Source organism: Prionailurus bengalensis, chromosome C2 (genome assembly GCF_016509475.1).
Source record: "Prionailurus bengalensis isolate Pbe53 chromosome C2, Fcat_Pben_1.1_paternal_pri, whole genome shotgun sequence".
NCBI classification, from domain to species: domain Eukaryota; kingdom Metazoa; phylum Chordata; class Mammalia; order Carnivora; family Felidae; genus Prionailurus; species Prionailurus bengalensis.
Window position 1 is genome coordinate 152,515,649 of NC_057350.1, and position 16,079 is coordinate 152,531,727.

Consider the following 16,079-nt stretch of genomic DNA (forward strand, 5'->3'; position numbering starts at 1 on the left):
CCGGTGATTCCAATGTGCAACCTAGTTAGATCCGGAGTGCTTATCAGCTACCGAACCCACTGGCTCCACTTGGACGCTGAAATAACACCTAGAGGCTATTTGCCTGGAGGCAGCTTTCATTGGAGAGGGAGAGGTGAAAAAGGTTGAGGCTTGAGAATTTGAAGTCAGCAAGAAGTTGGAAATGCACACCTGCTCAGCCTGGGAGTCGTGGAAGGGACATTGCCTTGGGGAGCAGATCTCAGCTTGGCACTGCTGCTCAGTTCCCTGACTTGCTGGGGACCTCAGGAGCTCACTCTAATTGTGATTTGCCTCAAAATTACTTACCCTGTGGATCTGGTGAAGGAAACTCAAGACCTTGTTTGCATCCCGATTCTAGTAAGCCAACTGTAAAAACTCCCTTTTTAAAAAAGATTTTATTTTGGGGGCACCAGGGTGGCCCAGTTGGTTAAGCCTCCAGGCTCTTGATCTCTGCTCAGGTCATGATGTCATGATTGGTGAGATTGAGCCTTGGATGGGGCCCCCATGCTAACAGCTTGGGGCCTGCTTGGGATTTTCTCTCTCCCTCTCTCTGCCCCTCCCCAATCACAGGAAAACACTCAGGTGTGCTCTCTCTCAAAATAAACTTAAAAAGATTTTATTTTTCAGTAATCTACACCAACTGTGGGGCTCAAACTCACAACCTGGAGATCAGTCTAGTTCCACAGACTGAGCCAGCCAGGTACCCCTAAAAAGTCCTTATTTGAGATCATTGGAAATGTGAATATGGGCTGGGTTTTGGAGGATATGCAAAAAATTTGTTAGCGTTTTCCAGGTGGGATAAAAACATTGTAGTTATGTAAGAAACATGTCCACTATTTTTAGAGCTGCAGATTTTTAGAGATGAACGATGGGAAGGGTGAAATAGCCTGATGTCTGAAATCTGTTTTCATAAAAGAGAAAGTGGAAAGACAAGAGTGGCAAAATCCTGATCGTTGGTTTTCATCTCAGTGATTCGAATGAAGGGCCAATGTACCATTTGCCCTACTCTGTGTTTGAAATATTTTGTTTATATATTTATAGAAACTGAATGTAACAGCAGCTTGAAATCTTTGCTTCTGTCCTCTTTGGGCCCATATGCCTTACTAGGCCTTATCTGTAGTGGCCAGACAAGTGTTTGCTTCCACAAAGCTCTGCCTCTAAATAATTTGAAGTCTGAGGCAGCCAAGAACAAGTCAACTTGTTAAAGAGGCACTGGGCAGAGTTTCCAAAGCCAGCTGAGACTCACAAACTTTAATAGCTGTGACAGACTGCAGGAAAGACAAATTCTTGGGGCCTGGAATATGCAGATGTCCAGGACCACATCCCTCTGGAATCAGGGTTAAGGGCAAATTCCAGTTTTACCCCATGTTTAGAGAAAATTAGACTGTTCCACCAAACCTCATTTGCCCCCAAAGAACAAATGAGGATGGAAGGGGACTCTGGTGGCCAAAACTCACCAACCAAGTAGAAGGTGAGCAAACTGGGGGGAAGCCTGTACCTCTGGGCCTCACCTCTGCCCCTCCCCTCCCAGGGGCTCTTGGCAGGTCCCCCACTGACGAGTTAGGCTCCCCGGGCCCAAGATGAGGGTCAAAGATGACCCGAACACCCTAACTCAGGACCCAAGTTCTTAGGAGGCAGACACTATACCTAGGCCTGTAGTGACTGGCCTGCGTTCCATTCCTGTCCCAGCACACATCTGTCCTACGTGACCTCCTACTTTCCCCAGCACAGGGCCTCCCGCACCTAGGTCACCAAGCCCTGGTGGCTTCAGGGTCACTGAGATTAGGATCCTCCTCTGCCCTCTCCCATACTCCTCCATTATTTTGAATAGGATATTTATTTATTTATTTATTTATTTATTTATTTATTTATTTAACGTTTATTTCTGAGAGCGAGAGAGACACAGCACAAGCAGGAGAGGGGCAGAGAAAGACACCGAATCCAAAGCAGGCTCCAGGCTCTGAGCTTGTCAGCACAGAGCGGACACGGGGTTCGATCCCACGAACTGCAAGATCATGACCTGAGCTGATGTCAGAAGCTTAACCAACGGAGCCACCCAGGTGCCCCTTGAATGGGACATTTCAACCTAAAGCCTAAAGTATAAACATCATTAAATTTATATGCATCACAGGTTGAATTGTGTTCCTATGAATGTGATCTTATTTGATGATGGGTCTTTGCAGATATAATCAAGTGGAGGTCCTTCTAGAGTCGGGTGTGCCCGAATCCAGTTACTCGTGTCCTTCAAAGAAATTTGGACACAGAGACAGATGGACAGACGGGAGGCTTTGTGGAGACGGAGGCAGATTGGAGTGACGAGTGTCAAGAATTGCCAGCAACCACCAGAAGCCACAACTGTCCTCCCCTAGAGCCTTCAGAGAAAATTATGTCCCTGCTGACACTTTGATTTGAAGACTCTTAGGCTCCAGAACAAATTTCTGCCAGAGGCTACCCAATTTCTGGTCACTGGTTGTGCAGCCCCAGGAACCTACCACAATGCAGCAGAAACATCTGCTCTTTTAACCCTCACCATCGCCCTAGGAGGTAGGGAATATCCCGATCCCTGCTTTACAGGAACAGTTGCAAAGTGTGTCTAAATAAGTAGAGAACCAGGCTTTCCATCTGGGCCACCTAGGTCACAGCCCGTATCCTTAACCAGGAGACCAATCTTCTTTCTGCTGTCTGGATAAACGTATGGCTCCTTCCGAAGTTGAAAAGTTGATAGAAAAGCCTGGGTACCCAACTCGAGTGGCTACAATAAATAAACAATAACATGTGGAGGAGGATGTGGGGAAATCAGAATGCTTCCGCACTGCTGGTGGGAACGGAGGATGGTCTGGAGTCTGGGAGTTTCTCAGACGGTTAAACACTGCCACCACATGATCCCGCAGTTCTCCTCCTAGGCACATACTTCCAGAAGGGCAATGAAAAGCTAGGTCCACACAAACACTTGTACGTGAACGTTCACAGTGGCATTATTCCTAAGAGCCCCAAAGTGGAAACAATTCAAGTAGTCCTCAACTGAGGAATGGATAGTACGATGTTATGTGGCCACGCGCACAACAAAGGACAGTGCTGAACGTGCCACATGGATGAACCTCAAAAGCGTTACGCTAAGCGAAAGAAACCAGATGCGAAACTACAAATTGTACGACTGCATTCATAGGAAGCGCACAGTAAAGGCAAGTGGTGGACGGAAAGCGATCAATAGCTCCCAGCGGCTGGGGCTCAGAATGAGATCTTTAAATCTGAGATCTTGGGGGCTGAACGTGTTCTAAAACGGATCCGTAGTGATGGTTGAGCCCCTCAGTGAAGTTACCCAAAATCACGGATTGGTTTATTTGAAATGAGGGGATGGTACAATGTGTGAAATAAAGCTTTTTAAAAGATGTTTAGGTCGAAGGACCTATATGGGTCAAGAGCCAGCCGCCTTGGATTAATTTGGTTATTTTAGAACACAGAGGGGACACTATTGAGGTTTTCCAAACAGTTGTCAGTGATAAAGTGCTTCACTTTATTTACGTGAATTTTAGCAGCAGCAAAAAAAAAAAAAAAAAAAAAAAAAAAAAAAAAAAAAAAAATGCCAGAACAATTCAGAATTAAAACGGGGCGGAGGCCAAGAACAAAAAAACGTTATTTGGACACTTAGAGGCTAAGAAGCCACTGTCCCCACTTCTTTAGAGGCTCTCCAGGTGATTAAGTAACCACCAGTTAAGTAACAACATCTTTTTTCCCCTCATCCTAACAGCACCCCGGACACAGCCTTCAGCCTGGTGACAAGGACCCCTCTCCCGGCAGATGGGCTTCCCCCACTGGAGCGCCTCAGCCGCAGAGCCAGTCCGCGGATTCTCTGGCGGTGCGATTCCTTGCCCAAGGACAGAGCCAAACGGCAGCCTGGTGTAGGTGGGTGCAGGTGAAGCGGAGCCACCTGACAGAGCTCCCTCCAGAAACCCCTTTTTAAGAAGTCCTGCAGGATGGGCAAACCCTCTCCTAACTCCCTAGCGCGCGGTACGCATCAGTAACACCTCTTTCGGGAGATCCTGAAGGCTTGAGTCGGGCCCATCTATTCTCTACTCAAACTGGGTAACGGAAGGTGACGTAGCTGCCTGGCTTTCCAGACAGGACATCCTCTAACTCCGGGACAGTGAGACGGAGCAGCCCTTGGCAAGAGCCGGGCAAGGCAACAGAGCCCATCTGTCCCCAGGCCCCTCTCGGTCAGGACTTCAGGCCCATCTTGGCCATCATCTCCTCGTAGACTGTCCATGCCATTGCTGCCATCAGAGTTCTGCGGAGGGCCCGGGGGACGCCACCTTGGAAGAAGCCACGCAGCCCATAATCCTACAAGGAAAATGAACGTCAACACTCTGGAAGCAAAGCGGCAATACAATGAACACCCCTAGCACACAAGAGCGAGGGTCTCCGTTACCCCATTGTTGAGTCTTCATTTTCAGACTTTTATAGATAATGCCAAGAGTATGAATAATGGACCCAAGAAGGCAATGAACTTGAAAAGGTTTTTTTTTTTGGTATATTGCAAAGCTTTCTTGCTTTATCCAGGGGAATGCGTTTCTCGGCTGAAAATCTTCATCAAGGGTTGCCTATACCGCTGTGCAGCTTACACAGCTCACAGAGGCACCAAGTGCCAGCTGGCGGCTGAGTCCCAGACCTCGGTCTGCATGCCAAGCCCTGGGCCCTGGCTCCAGGCTAGAGGAAAAGGTGCCTTTATGATGATTTGTCTGCCTGGAGGGAGCTTCTTTCCATAGTTTCGTAATATAAGAATTAGAGACAAAACGCCTGTTACTCCTCTAGAGCAAATTTCTAGAAACAAAATAATGTGTTTGTATGGTTTTTTGGGGACTCTGGTTCCTCCTAGGTCCTTGATCGGATGACTAGACCCTCCCTGCTCACCTGATTCAATAGGTCTGGGGTGGAGCCCAGCAATTCCAAGTTTAACAAATATAACTGGTTGTCCTAATGTAGTCAGTTTCCCCCACCCACCACCAAAAAATCCCCACAACCAACCATAGGTTTTTAGCAGCGATTTCAACCTTGGCAACACCTTGGAATCACTAGGGAACTTAACTACTGATCCGGGCTTCACCTGCTCCCAGGCATTCAGATATCACCAGCCCAGATTATGATCTGGAAGTGAGGACTTTTCTTTTTTAGTTTATTTATTTATTTTGAGAGAGAGAGAGAGAGAGAGAGAGAGAGAGAGAGAGAGAGAGAATGCAAACCACAGAGAGCGAGAATTCCAAGCAGGCTCCACACCGCTAGTGTGGAACCCAAACTCATGAACTGTGAGATCATGACCTGCGCCAAAATCAAGAGTTGGACACTCAACCGGCTGAACCACCCAGGCGCCCCAGGGAGTGGGGACGTTTTTAAAGCTCCCCAAGTGATTCTAATGTGTAAAGGGCACAAGATACTGCTCTAGAGAGAGCCGTAACCCCAGTAAGAGCCAATATTTACTCCATAGCCTTACTTTGAAAATGAGGGTCACCGCCTGGCCAATCCACCGAAATTTCATTGGGGTGAGCTGCATATGAGTTTTGATGACATCCGCAGGTTGAGTTACCAGGGAGGCCAGAATACCAGCAAAGATCCCACAGCTGAAATTTACAACAGGAATAAGGACTGCATCCAACTGGTCTGAAATAGGACAAAGGCAACATTCGGTTACAAATAAATCCCACGCTCAACTTGGAAGTATCCCTACTAAGTTGACCACTAATCCTTCCCCAAAGTTAGAAGGATGGAGATTCAGACAAGGTTAAGAAATAAACATTTAAAGGTACACTATGTGTAGATGAAGTAGTGGGAGTTAAAATTCGCCTTTTTTTTTTTTTTACAACTATCGCCATCATAATTCATTCGGGCAAGAATCACGGGCTAAAACATATGAATGAAAGGAACAGGGTGTTTTCTATAGATGTATACAGACTCCAAGTATCTCCCCACTGAGACGCTTACAAATGACAAAAGAAAAAGTGAGTTTTCAGTGGAGACACTATCTTGTCCAAGTGATAAAAAGTTACTATCGCCCACAGTGGGTCAAACCCATGTCATGAGCTTCCTGACATGGAGATATTTAAGGGTAAAGGGGCATCCCTCCTGCAACTTGCTCTTAAACAGATGGGAATAAACAATTATACATATAGAGAAATCAAAAGTGTACATCCAAGCTCCCTTACTGCCCTAACTTCCCATGGCAAAATGAAGGAGGCTGTGACCTGCAGGGTCACGGCCCCCGGTGCCTTGGGCGGAGCAGGAAGCCTCCTAAAAAGCACCCCAACTGTACTTGATCACCACTGTCATGATGGCGTGCTAGCTTTCCCACTGACGTGACCTTGGTTGCATATCCTTTCTCGAATTATCCAGAGACCCCTTATTGGACACAGGTTCATGCCACAGAACGTGTTTCCATTAGCACCTGGCTCCGCCTGGGTGAACGTTTGCTGCCCACTGATTGTGTCCTTGTTGTATCCAAATGAGCTTGGTGGTGGGGTGGGTCTGCCAGGACGCCTGAGGTTTGGCACCTTTCTCTCCACCCCAACAGAGGCTCAAAACCACTCTTAACTGGGAACACAGCAATGGAGGTGAAATGGTACTTTCCTTCCAGCTCCTACCCTACTGGCGTTTCCCAGACTTGTCTGATGAGAATCCCACCAACTGCTTCTTGAGGAATAGACTCCCAGGTCTTGTTCCAAAGCTTCCGATGCAGGAGGCCCTGGGCAGGACCCAGCAATCTAAAGATGGGGTAACTCTGCAAAGTATTATGGCAGGACTTCTGCGAAACACGCTTTACTTCACCGCCTACCCCACTCAAGAATTTTAGTACTACCAGTACTCTGCCATAAGAGGCTCTAAACTGGAGGGGGCAGGGACCAAGTCTATCATGACCACCACTGCATCCCAGCACCTGACATGGCTCAGTTCCTAAAACTCTGCCAAGAATCTGGAGTTGCTAAGAACATTAAACAGTGTCGCACGGCAGAGGAGGCAGGGAGGATCTGCGGTCCCGGAGCTCTCTCTTCCCCGCCACACCTTCGTCCGTCCGTACCGTGGGTCATGATGTTTTTGGTCTGGTTGTAAAACATCAGGTAGATTCCAGAAAAGGGTGCGTCACGCAGAAGTGTTGCTGTCAGGCCACTGAAGAGTCCCCGGTGCCCCTCGCTGCGATAGATGCTCTTCAGGGCTGCGTAGATGCTCCCATAGCCATACCTCCCGCTCTGCAAGGGAAGCACAGGACCAGTGGCTGGCAGGGCGGTCCCGGGCTGGAGTAATGAACCAATGCGACTCCAGGGTATGTGGCATTACCGGGGCACCGGGGGCTCTGGTTCCCACGTGGCTTGGGTTCTCTGACCACAGCAGCCTCTATCTTCCATTCTAAATCGGGGGTGGACAGCGGACGGCGGCCCAGTGCCTCTGGTTACCCAGCCTTGAGGCCCAGAGCAGTCAGACTCACCTCGTAACGGGTCTTGATCACAGTGATGGGTGACATGCAGACCCCTGCAACTGAGCGAGAGCCCACGCCCAGGATGACCGACTCCAGGGCGGTTGGTGGATGGCCTCGCAGAAAGTACTGCTTCAAGGAGTAGAGGGTGCCGAAGTAGATACCAATGCCGGGGACACACCTCACAATGGACTGCAGAAAACGTTGGGGGGTGGGGAGGGAAGAAGTCAAAGGCTGACACGGTAGGACACCGTCTTAGCCGGCTTTTCCCAAAACAAGGCCAAGGTCTGCGTGCCAGTAGTCGACTGAAGGTGCGGCGGGACACCAAGAAGAGAAAGGGGAAGTGAGAGACAGGCGGGAAGGCGGCCGACAAAGGGCGTGTTCCCTAAGCCACTACTGCCGCGGGCAACTCAATCCCTTTGGGGAACTCTGGGAATCTTGGTGTAGGGTGCCTCCCTGTTACCCCGCCATCTGAGGAGGGTGAGTGAGAGTTTTAAGTATCCAGTGTCATCTTCCGTCGACTAAAGGGCTGCTGCGGGCCTGGGTGAGCGTTAATTCCCTGGCACTTCTGGCAAAGTGACTTCCTCACTTCCGGCAAAGTGACTTCCTAGGGCCAGGAAAGCCGGCCGGTAAAGAAATGCAGGTGTGGCCTGCGTGCTCTGAAGGGCAAGGACAAGGACATGCTGGCAGCTGAGGGCACCAGCTGCATCTGCTCTGCCGCTTGCCCCCAAAGGGCCTACAGACGTCCCATTTCCTTCCCTGAGCCCTCAGAGCTAGCAGCAGGAGACCAACCGAGGACCTCGTAGGACGCTCACCTATCCTAACGAGAGGATACGTGAGGTGCATGAGAAATGGCTGGCTATTACAGCAAAGGGTGCCAAGAGAGGACCCAAAACGCAGCTTACAGGAGACATCCCTTTCCAAAGGCCCAGAATGCTCTCCGTGCGAACCACCTTCAAGAGAAGAGCCAGCATCCCAACACGCCTGGATCTGAAAGCAGACAGAACGGAGACACAGAAGAAAAAAAATGACTTAGACCCCCATCCTCGTAAAAGAGCTCCCCACCCAAAGACTGCTTTGCGGGACTTCTTTCCTCAGAACGCTCGGGAGTCTCGGCAACACCTCTTGGGGTAACTCCGAGTTCGGCTACGTTGGTGGTTTGGCGCGTCCATGTCGATCTGTGCATTCACACTGGAAGGATGACCTCCCATTCTACATGCGTGTCGTATACTTCCCACAGTGCCAGGCCCAGTAGGGGCATAAAAGAGACACTTAACATTTGTGTTATTTCCGGAAAACCACCCACACGTCTGGTACCAGACAGCACAGTTAAAACATTACAGGCTAGCACGAGAAAATGCGAATGTCCCCCCATTCAATTAACAGGAAATGTCGAAGAAAAGGTGGGGTGAAAAGTTGGGCCTGGCCTGCGTTTCTCTCGAAGCATCCAGCAGGATGGGCGTTGACTTAACATCGCTGAGAGGCAGCGGTGTCTGAGAGAAGTTGTTGAAACCAGTTCCTCAAAGAAATGGGGGGGGGGGGGGCAGGGGCAGGCCTTACCCATGGGCTGGGGGCTGGAGAGTCTGCAGGCGAGTTTTGAGGAGGTCTAGGGGCTGGAAAAGGAGGGTGGAGCAGGTCCCACTGATGGAGCCACACAGGAAAGCTTTGATCACCGGATGCAGCTGCAGGGCAAGAGAACGCTGGGTCAGCAACTCTGTCGCCAGGGGCCTCAGCCTTCTCCACCCGAGACCAGTCAACTGCTCTCTAGGGGTGGCTTAGAAAACGGTCCGGTGGTGCTCTGTGTTACCTTCCCACTTCAGAGAAGGGAGAAGTTCCCAGGAATGAACAGCGCTGGCATGTTGTGCAGAACATAATATCCTGCTGTTGGGATCTCTCCAGCCCTAGTGCTGAGAAGGAGCCAGGAACATCCTGCGGAGCAATGTCTATCCACGTTCATCTGTGAATCAGGCCCCCAACCACACCTCCCTCGGTCTAGCTAGAGACAAGTTATTGGCCATCTCCTTATCTTCACAGAGCAAAGTCAACTGCAGGGGAGTGTCTGAACCAAGGTCACCGGGGTCTCTTGGTTATCAAACCTGTAGATATTTATAGGAGCAAGACAGAGAAATGAAACCGCAAGTTCAGTTTCAATGTAAGACACGGGCTACTTCCTGAAAAACCTATGAACCCTCTTAACTTAAAGCTTTCCCTTTCTCTCTCCTATCCACGCATCTCCCTGCCGCCTAAGCAGATCACAGACAGTGCAGAAGACCAGCAGCCACCCCCGGGTTTGGTGGCTCTCCTTTAAACCAGGACAGTCGCACACGCTGGCTAATCTAGAGGCACCACCAGAAGGGGCAAGGGCTAGATGTACTTCCTCTGAGCCCGACACACTAGAGGCCTCACAGCTTGCCTCAGAATCCACTCGATCACAAATGTGTGACAAAGGCACTTTAAAAAACCCAACCACTGGGGCGCCTGGGTGGCGCAGTCGGTTAAGCGGCCGACTTCAGCCAGGTCACGATCTCACGGACCATGAGTTCGAGCCCCGCGTCAGGCTCTGGGCTGATGGCTCAGAGCCTGGAGCCTGTTTCCGATTCTGTGTCTCCCTCTCTCTCTGCCCCTCCTCCGTTCATGCTTTGTCTCTCTCTGTCCCAAAAATAAATAAACGTTGAAAAAACAAACAAAAAAAAAATTAAAAAAAAAAAAAAAAAAAAAAACCCAACCACGGAAGAAAAGCCCTCTTTTCCAAAGGAGACACTGGGCAAACTCCATCCTAAAAGACCTTCCTTCTCTCTCCTCATTAAATGGCATCTGCACTATTATTTTTCAATAAATGGTACGCTGTGGCCCTAAGACGCGATTAAGATGAAGTCACCGGTTATACACACAGAGCCACCAACCCAGAACGAAAATGTTTGCAACCTGTGGTTATTTGTCCCCCAGGGGACAGAGATCACCCCACGTTTCTAGCAGACGAGCAGGTCTCCCATGATAACTGAACCTACTTAAGAGACGAAATTAGTTCAGGTGATAAATACTGGAGGTTATAACTCTGTTCAAACGGCTTGCAAAATATCTAAGGGGTGACAGAATTAGTAAGACAACACGTACGACCAAGCAAAACGTATACCTCACCGGTCTGCCGGCACACCATTCCCTGTCCCGCCAGAAGGGGTGTCCCGCTCCTTCCGATAACTTGGAAGCCATGTGTAAAGGGCACAAACAACTGGCATCCTCTACTCTGCCTGGCAGTGAGCCTCGAACCCCCGTCTTTCCAGCCTGATGGCCACACCACCTCCCCTCCCTCTTGGCTGGTCACCCCTCAGCCCCCACGACTTGCCATCCAGCCAAAGGTGCCCCTCTCGCGCTCACCAAGGATCCCTTTCCCACCCTGGGCCTTCTCTTACTCGGCCTCCTCTGGGACACATTTCAAACAGCTGGCTGCCTCTTGGTTTTCGGCTCCCCTGGCCTTTTCCCTCAGCCAGGGTGGTGGTGGTTCCTCTTATCTCCTCCAGCCACAGCCCCTCGGGGGCCACCCCACCCACACCCAACGCACCGCGCACACCAACGCCCACGGCCAAGCCCAGCACTTCCCCCAAACGCCCCCAGGCATCTACAGCTCACACTCCAAAATGGAAACCCAGCCAACTGTTGCCCACGCTCTTGCCCCCACTCCACCCCACAAGATATCCCAGCAGCACATTTGGGAGTCGCGGAAGACTCCTCAGCAAATGCAGAAGGAAATGGCAGATAAAATTAAATTTCCTTATAACCTGCAGCCCATTGACAGTTGTGGCCGGCAGAGTTCTCCAGGAACTCCCTGCGGTCTTAAAGATGTTAACACTTTGCTGGAGGGAAACACAACCCTAGCTTGACCATAGCTAGGCCTCCAGGCTCCGGTGCGCCTTTTTGCCCTGAAGATGTCTCAGGAAATCTTTCTTGGCCGTCAGCTCCGGACCCCACCACCGCTCCAAAATCCCATCAGCTGTACCGACTGCTTCAGGACTGAGTCCGGCTGATGACCCTCAGTGTCCCCAGAGCCTGCCCCCGTGGATCTCAGTGGCCTGCTCGGCAACCTCCAGCCTCAACCCTACGAAGCCACCCTCCCCTGAACTGGAGCAGCACTGGATGAGGCATCTGTGCATAGCACCTCAAGATCTCACAGCCCTTTGAAAAGCTAAATCTTTAAACCCATTTTACAGACGGAACTGGAGCTCACAGCGGTTATGAATGTGTCCTAAGTCACAGGGTTTGAAGCCACTGGCTAGGCTTACAAGGCCTTCCATGAATCGAGGGGCCCCTGCTTTCCTTTTTGGCTTGTGTTCTCAGCCTCCTCCTCCCTCTTGCGTAGGGCGCAGCCGGAAGGGATCCTCTGCCTTCCTCTCGCCTCGGAAAACCCCATCTAGCTCCTCTCGCCTCTGATTCATCCGGGGAGAGGGGGCCTCTGCCCAGATCTCCCCTGCTGTGGGAAAGCCCCGAATCCCTGCCCCCCACTGGCATTCAGGCTCCTCCTCCAATACTTCCACTGCACCTGAGCCCACCTCCCTTGGGTCGAGGACAGAAAAGGCCACTAGCTGTCCTGTTCACGATGGTACCTCCAGCACCGACCACCGAGCCTGGTGCACAGTCAAAATGGGGCCCCACAGCCAAAAATGGATGAGTCATGTCATCTACAGGAAATCTGCATATGGCTCTCCCTTGAGCACAATTCCATAGGATAAGGCTTAGTGGGCTCAGCCCGCCCCTTCCCAGGACAGGCTCCCTTCAGCCCTTTGCTCCAGTAAGGCCGTAGGAATGACAAGGTGCTTACAGCTTCTGAAGTTCTCGGTGCGGCTTCCCCAAGGCTCTCGCAGGCATTGTACGGAATTTGTTTTCAGGCTGCTGTCCTTCACATGCATGCTCCAAGTACACCCCCTCCCCCCCACTGTAGCAACTATTTTATGTCTTTATTTTCACAGCACAAAGCTTGGAGATGTTATTGGTTTAATAAATACTTGAATAAAGAATAGAGTCCGTAACTTCTTTACCTTTGTAAACTTCCAGGTCCATTAGCACACAGCAGATGCTAAATATATACCAGCAGTATAAACTAACCTCTAATAGTTAAAACACACACACACACACACACACACACACACACACACACACACACACACGTAGTAGCATTATTTAAAAAACAAAAACCAAAAAACAGAATTGGGCACCTGGGTGGCTCTGTCCTTTGAGAATCTGACTTCAGCTCAGGTCATGATATCACAGTTCGTGAGTTCGAACCCTGCCTCCGGCTCTGCCGTTAGGCCAGAGCCCGCTTCAGATTCTCTGTCCCCTTCTCTGCTCCCTCCACCCCACTCACACTCGCCCTCTCTCAAAAATAAACAAACGTTAAAAAAAACTAAAAAAAAAAAAACAAAAACCAGAATTTACACTTTTCATTTGAATAGGCTTAAGATCTTGTCCTATGGCAAGCACATCCTTTGAAGGCATGTTTGATTTTCTTTTCAAGTTATTCAAGTTAACAACAAGGAGTAACAATTTGGTTTTTTGAGGAACCGGGGCAAAAACAACCAAATGATACACAGTACACAAAAGCATAAGCATAGGAGCGCCTGGGTGGCTCAGACGGTTGAGCATCCAACTTCGCTCAGGTCATGATCTCGCAGTTCTTGAGTTCCAGCCCCGCGTCGGGCTCTGTGCCAACTCAGAGCCTGGAGCCTGCTTCGGATTCTGTGTCTCCCTCTCTCTCTGCCCCTTCCCCGCTCATGCTCTGTCTCTGTCTCTCAAAAATGAATAAACGTTAAAAAAAAAAAAAAGTACTTAGATAGTAGATTCCCCAAGCAATTTACTCCCCTTTAAAAAACTAAATCGTAAATCCAATTCAGATCTCGAGGTCAGAGCTGAAAGGAGATGTAGAACCCCAGTGGTGGCCTTTTTTAAGGATTAAAAAAGAAACGAAACAAAACACCTCTGACCCCGCCCGCCAGAGCTGGTAGACGAAACCACAACCTCAGGGTGAGGGCGGACAGCGCCCCCGCCCCTCCCAGCGCTAAACCACGCGGCTTCCCGCCTGCACACCCCGGGAGCGGTAACCCCGGCGGCCCCGCCTCCGTCTCCACCAATGGAGGCCCGGCGGCACGACCACTGCAGCCAATCCAGACGCAGGGGGCGTGGCCCCGCGGCCAGGCCCCGCCGCTCTAGTTCCCCGCCGGCCGGGAAGCGGAGGCCCAGACCGTGATCTCCCGCTCGAGCCGCGGGCGCAGTGGACCCACGTCGCTCCAGCATCCACCTCTTCTCAGGCTTGTTGCTACCCGCGGTCTTTGCGACGGTCCAAATACCTGCCCGAGCGCCCTCCCCACCACGGTCACTCTGGGACTCGAACTCAAAAGCAACGTCCGGTAGCGCTCTCACGTCGTTCAGTGTCGCGCGGGCACACTCGCCGACACCCTCAAGACCCCGGCAATTCCTTGCCCACTCTACCCAGACAACAAACATCAGCGAGACCTTCGCCAGCCTGTCCTAAGGAGGGCTGCAACTGCTCCCCTCCCTCGCCCCACCCTTTTCAATTCCCTTAGTCAATCCATCCCTCCTGCGCCACGTCCCCAACCTGTTCTGCGCTCATCTGGAGAGCGGAAAAGGCTCCCAGAGGGCCGCTGACCCTTGGCAACCTCCAGAATATCCCACCCCCCTCCCCGCCACGAGCCAGCGGTCCCGGAGCGGCCAACCCCTGCCTCCACTCCCCGCAGTTTACCATAAGCGTCTCCACCCTGTCTCCGACATCTTGAGGCTGCAGCAGCGCCGGGCGTGACTTCTGAATCATTGGAGACGAGGCCGGCAAGTGCGCCGGGCTCAGTGTGCCGTCAGTGGGAGCTCGGGCCAGCGCTGGCGACCCCGGGGGGCGAGGGTGACGCGGCCGCAGTGGTGGGGCGCCACGCGGTCAGGCGGCGGCTCTGCGGTCCGCGCCCGTCGGGGCCGGGGCCCGCGCTCCCACCGCCCCTGCGTGGCTAGGCGCGCCGCCCCGGGAACTTCTCGCCGCTCTTCACTCGCTCCGCAGAGGCCGTGGCTCTGCTCTCCCGCCCATCCCGCCCTGTAACACGCTTCTGGACCCCAGAACAGGCAGGATGCACCGGGGAGGGGGTGGAGAAAGCCGGAGGAACTGCACGGAACCGTGGGATTTCGCTTCCGGGGTTGGACGCCGCCGGTCTGGAGCGGGTGAGCGGCTTCGCCTTAGTGCCACCTAGCGGAGACGTCCAGAACTTCAGGGCCCGCGGTTTCCCTGAGCTTGAAGGCGCGTCTGCGCGGAGGCCTCCTTCCAGCTGCAAGGTCTGGTGCGAGATTTGAGCTGAGCTCGTTTGCAGTAGAGACTTGCCCTGCACCCAAAAGGTAGCCTGTAGCCTTCCGTGCCTATTGAACTTCAAGTGTGGTTCGTGTGCTTGTGGACCAGAATTTTACATTGTATTTAATTTTAGTTAATTTGTATTAAAAAACGGAAGCAGTGTGGAATAACTTTCCGTTAAACACTTTATTGTCTTGGCAGACGCACGTTTCCTCTTGAACGCTGGGAATGTAGCGTAGGAATTGACCAGTGTTGTTAAGTAATCCGTGCACCACATTTCAAGACTTACAGCAATATGGTAAAATAACTTATTAATAACCGTTATATTATTACGTTATAATAATTATATTATTATTATATTAACCTGATATTTTGGATATATCAGGTTAGGAATATTATTAAAATTAATTTTGCATGCTGCTTCCATCTTTTTTTTTTTTTTTAACATTTATTCATTTTTTGATAGAGACAGAGTGTGAGCAGGGGAGAGACAGAGAGAGAGGGAGACACAGAATCCGAGGCAGGTTCCAGGCTCTGAGCTGTCAGTACAGAGCCCGTCACGGGGCTAGAACTCACGGACTGTGAGATCATCACCTGAGCCAAAGTTGGACACCCAACCTACTGAGCCGCCCAGGCGCCCCAACTTTTTCTGTTTTTTAATATGGCTACTAGGATTTAAAATGACACGTGTAGCTCACACTACATTTCTTTTGGACCACGCTGGTCTGGATGTTTCTGATCATGGTTTATCTCTCATCTGGACTGTGGGAATAACCTTTATGGTCTCCCACCTTCCCATCATTCCTTGTCTGGGAGAGACATGGGAAAGTATTGCTACTGGGATCCTGACACTCCTGTTGAAAAAAGCAGGCACACAACTTCAATGTACCTGGTTACCTGCAGAATAACTTTTCATGACAATTTTTGCTACTTTCTAGCATTCATTCTCCACTGGGGGGAAATGTAGGTCAGGAAAGATACTTATAATTTAGGGAGCAAGATGCTGTTATTTTAAGGCTTCATTTCTGTGTTATTAAGGCACAGGGAACAGCAAGAAAGTAGTTCTTTATCTCCAGAAGGGATTAAGCAAAGCATAAACATTAAAAAATTACATATACAGGGGCACCTGGCTGGCTCAGTCTGACTTCGGCTCAGGTCATGATCTCACAGCTCGTGAATTCGAGCCGCATTGCTCTGTGCTGACAGCTCAGAACCCGGAGCCTGCTTCCAATTCTGTGTCTCCCTCTCTCTCTGCCCCTCTGCCACTCATAC

The 16,079-nt window shown here is 50.9% G+C and overlaps 1 protein-coding gene across 2 annotated transcripts; it reads right to left on the minus strand.

The window, feature by feature from the left end:
- Positions 1–3,630: 3,630 nt before the first annotated feature.
- Positions 3,631–14,703, minus strand: SLC25A38 (solute carrier family 25 member 38). 2 transcript variants are annotated; one of them, XM_043595701.1, is made up of 7 exons: positions 14,223–14,703; positions 9,035–9,156; positions 8,380–8,464; positions 7,487–7,666; positions 7,082–7,250; positions 5,504–5,670; positions 3,631–4,356 (listed from the first exon to the last, which is right to left on the minus strand). In XM_043595701.1, exons 1-7 carry the CDS (start codon positions 14,289–14,291, stop codon positions 4,234–4,236), a joined length of 915 nt encoding a protein of 304 aa, XP_043451636.1. In that variant the 5' UTR covers positions 14,292–14,703; the 3' UTR covers positions 3,631–4,233. The 2 variants fall into 2 exon arrangements, with proteins under 2 accessions (XP_043451636.1, XP_043451637.1); XM_043595702.1 differs by lacking the exon at positions 5,504–5,670.
- Between the last annotated feature and the right edge of the window lie 1,376 nt (positions 14,704–16,079).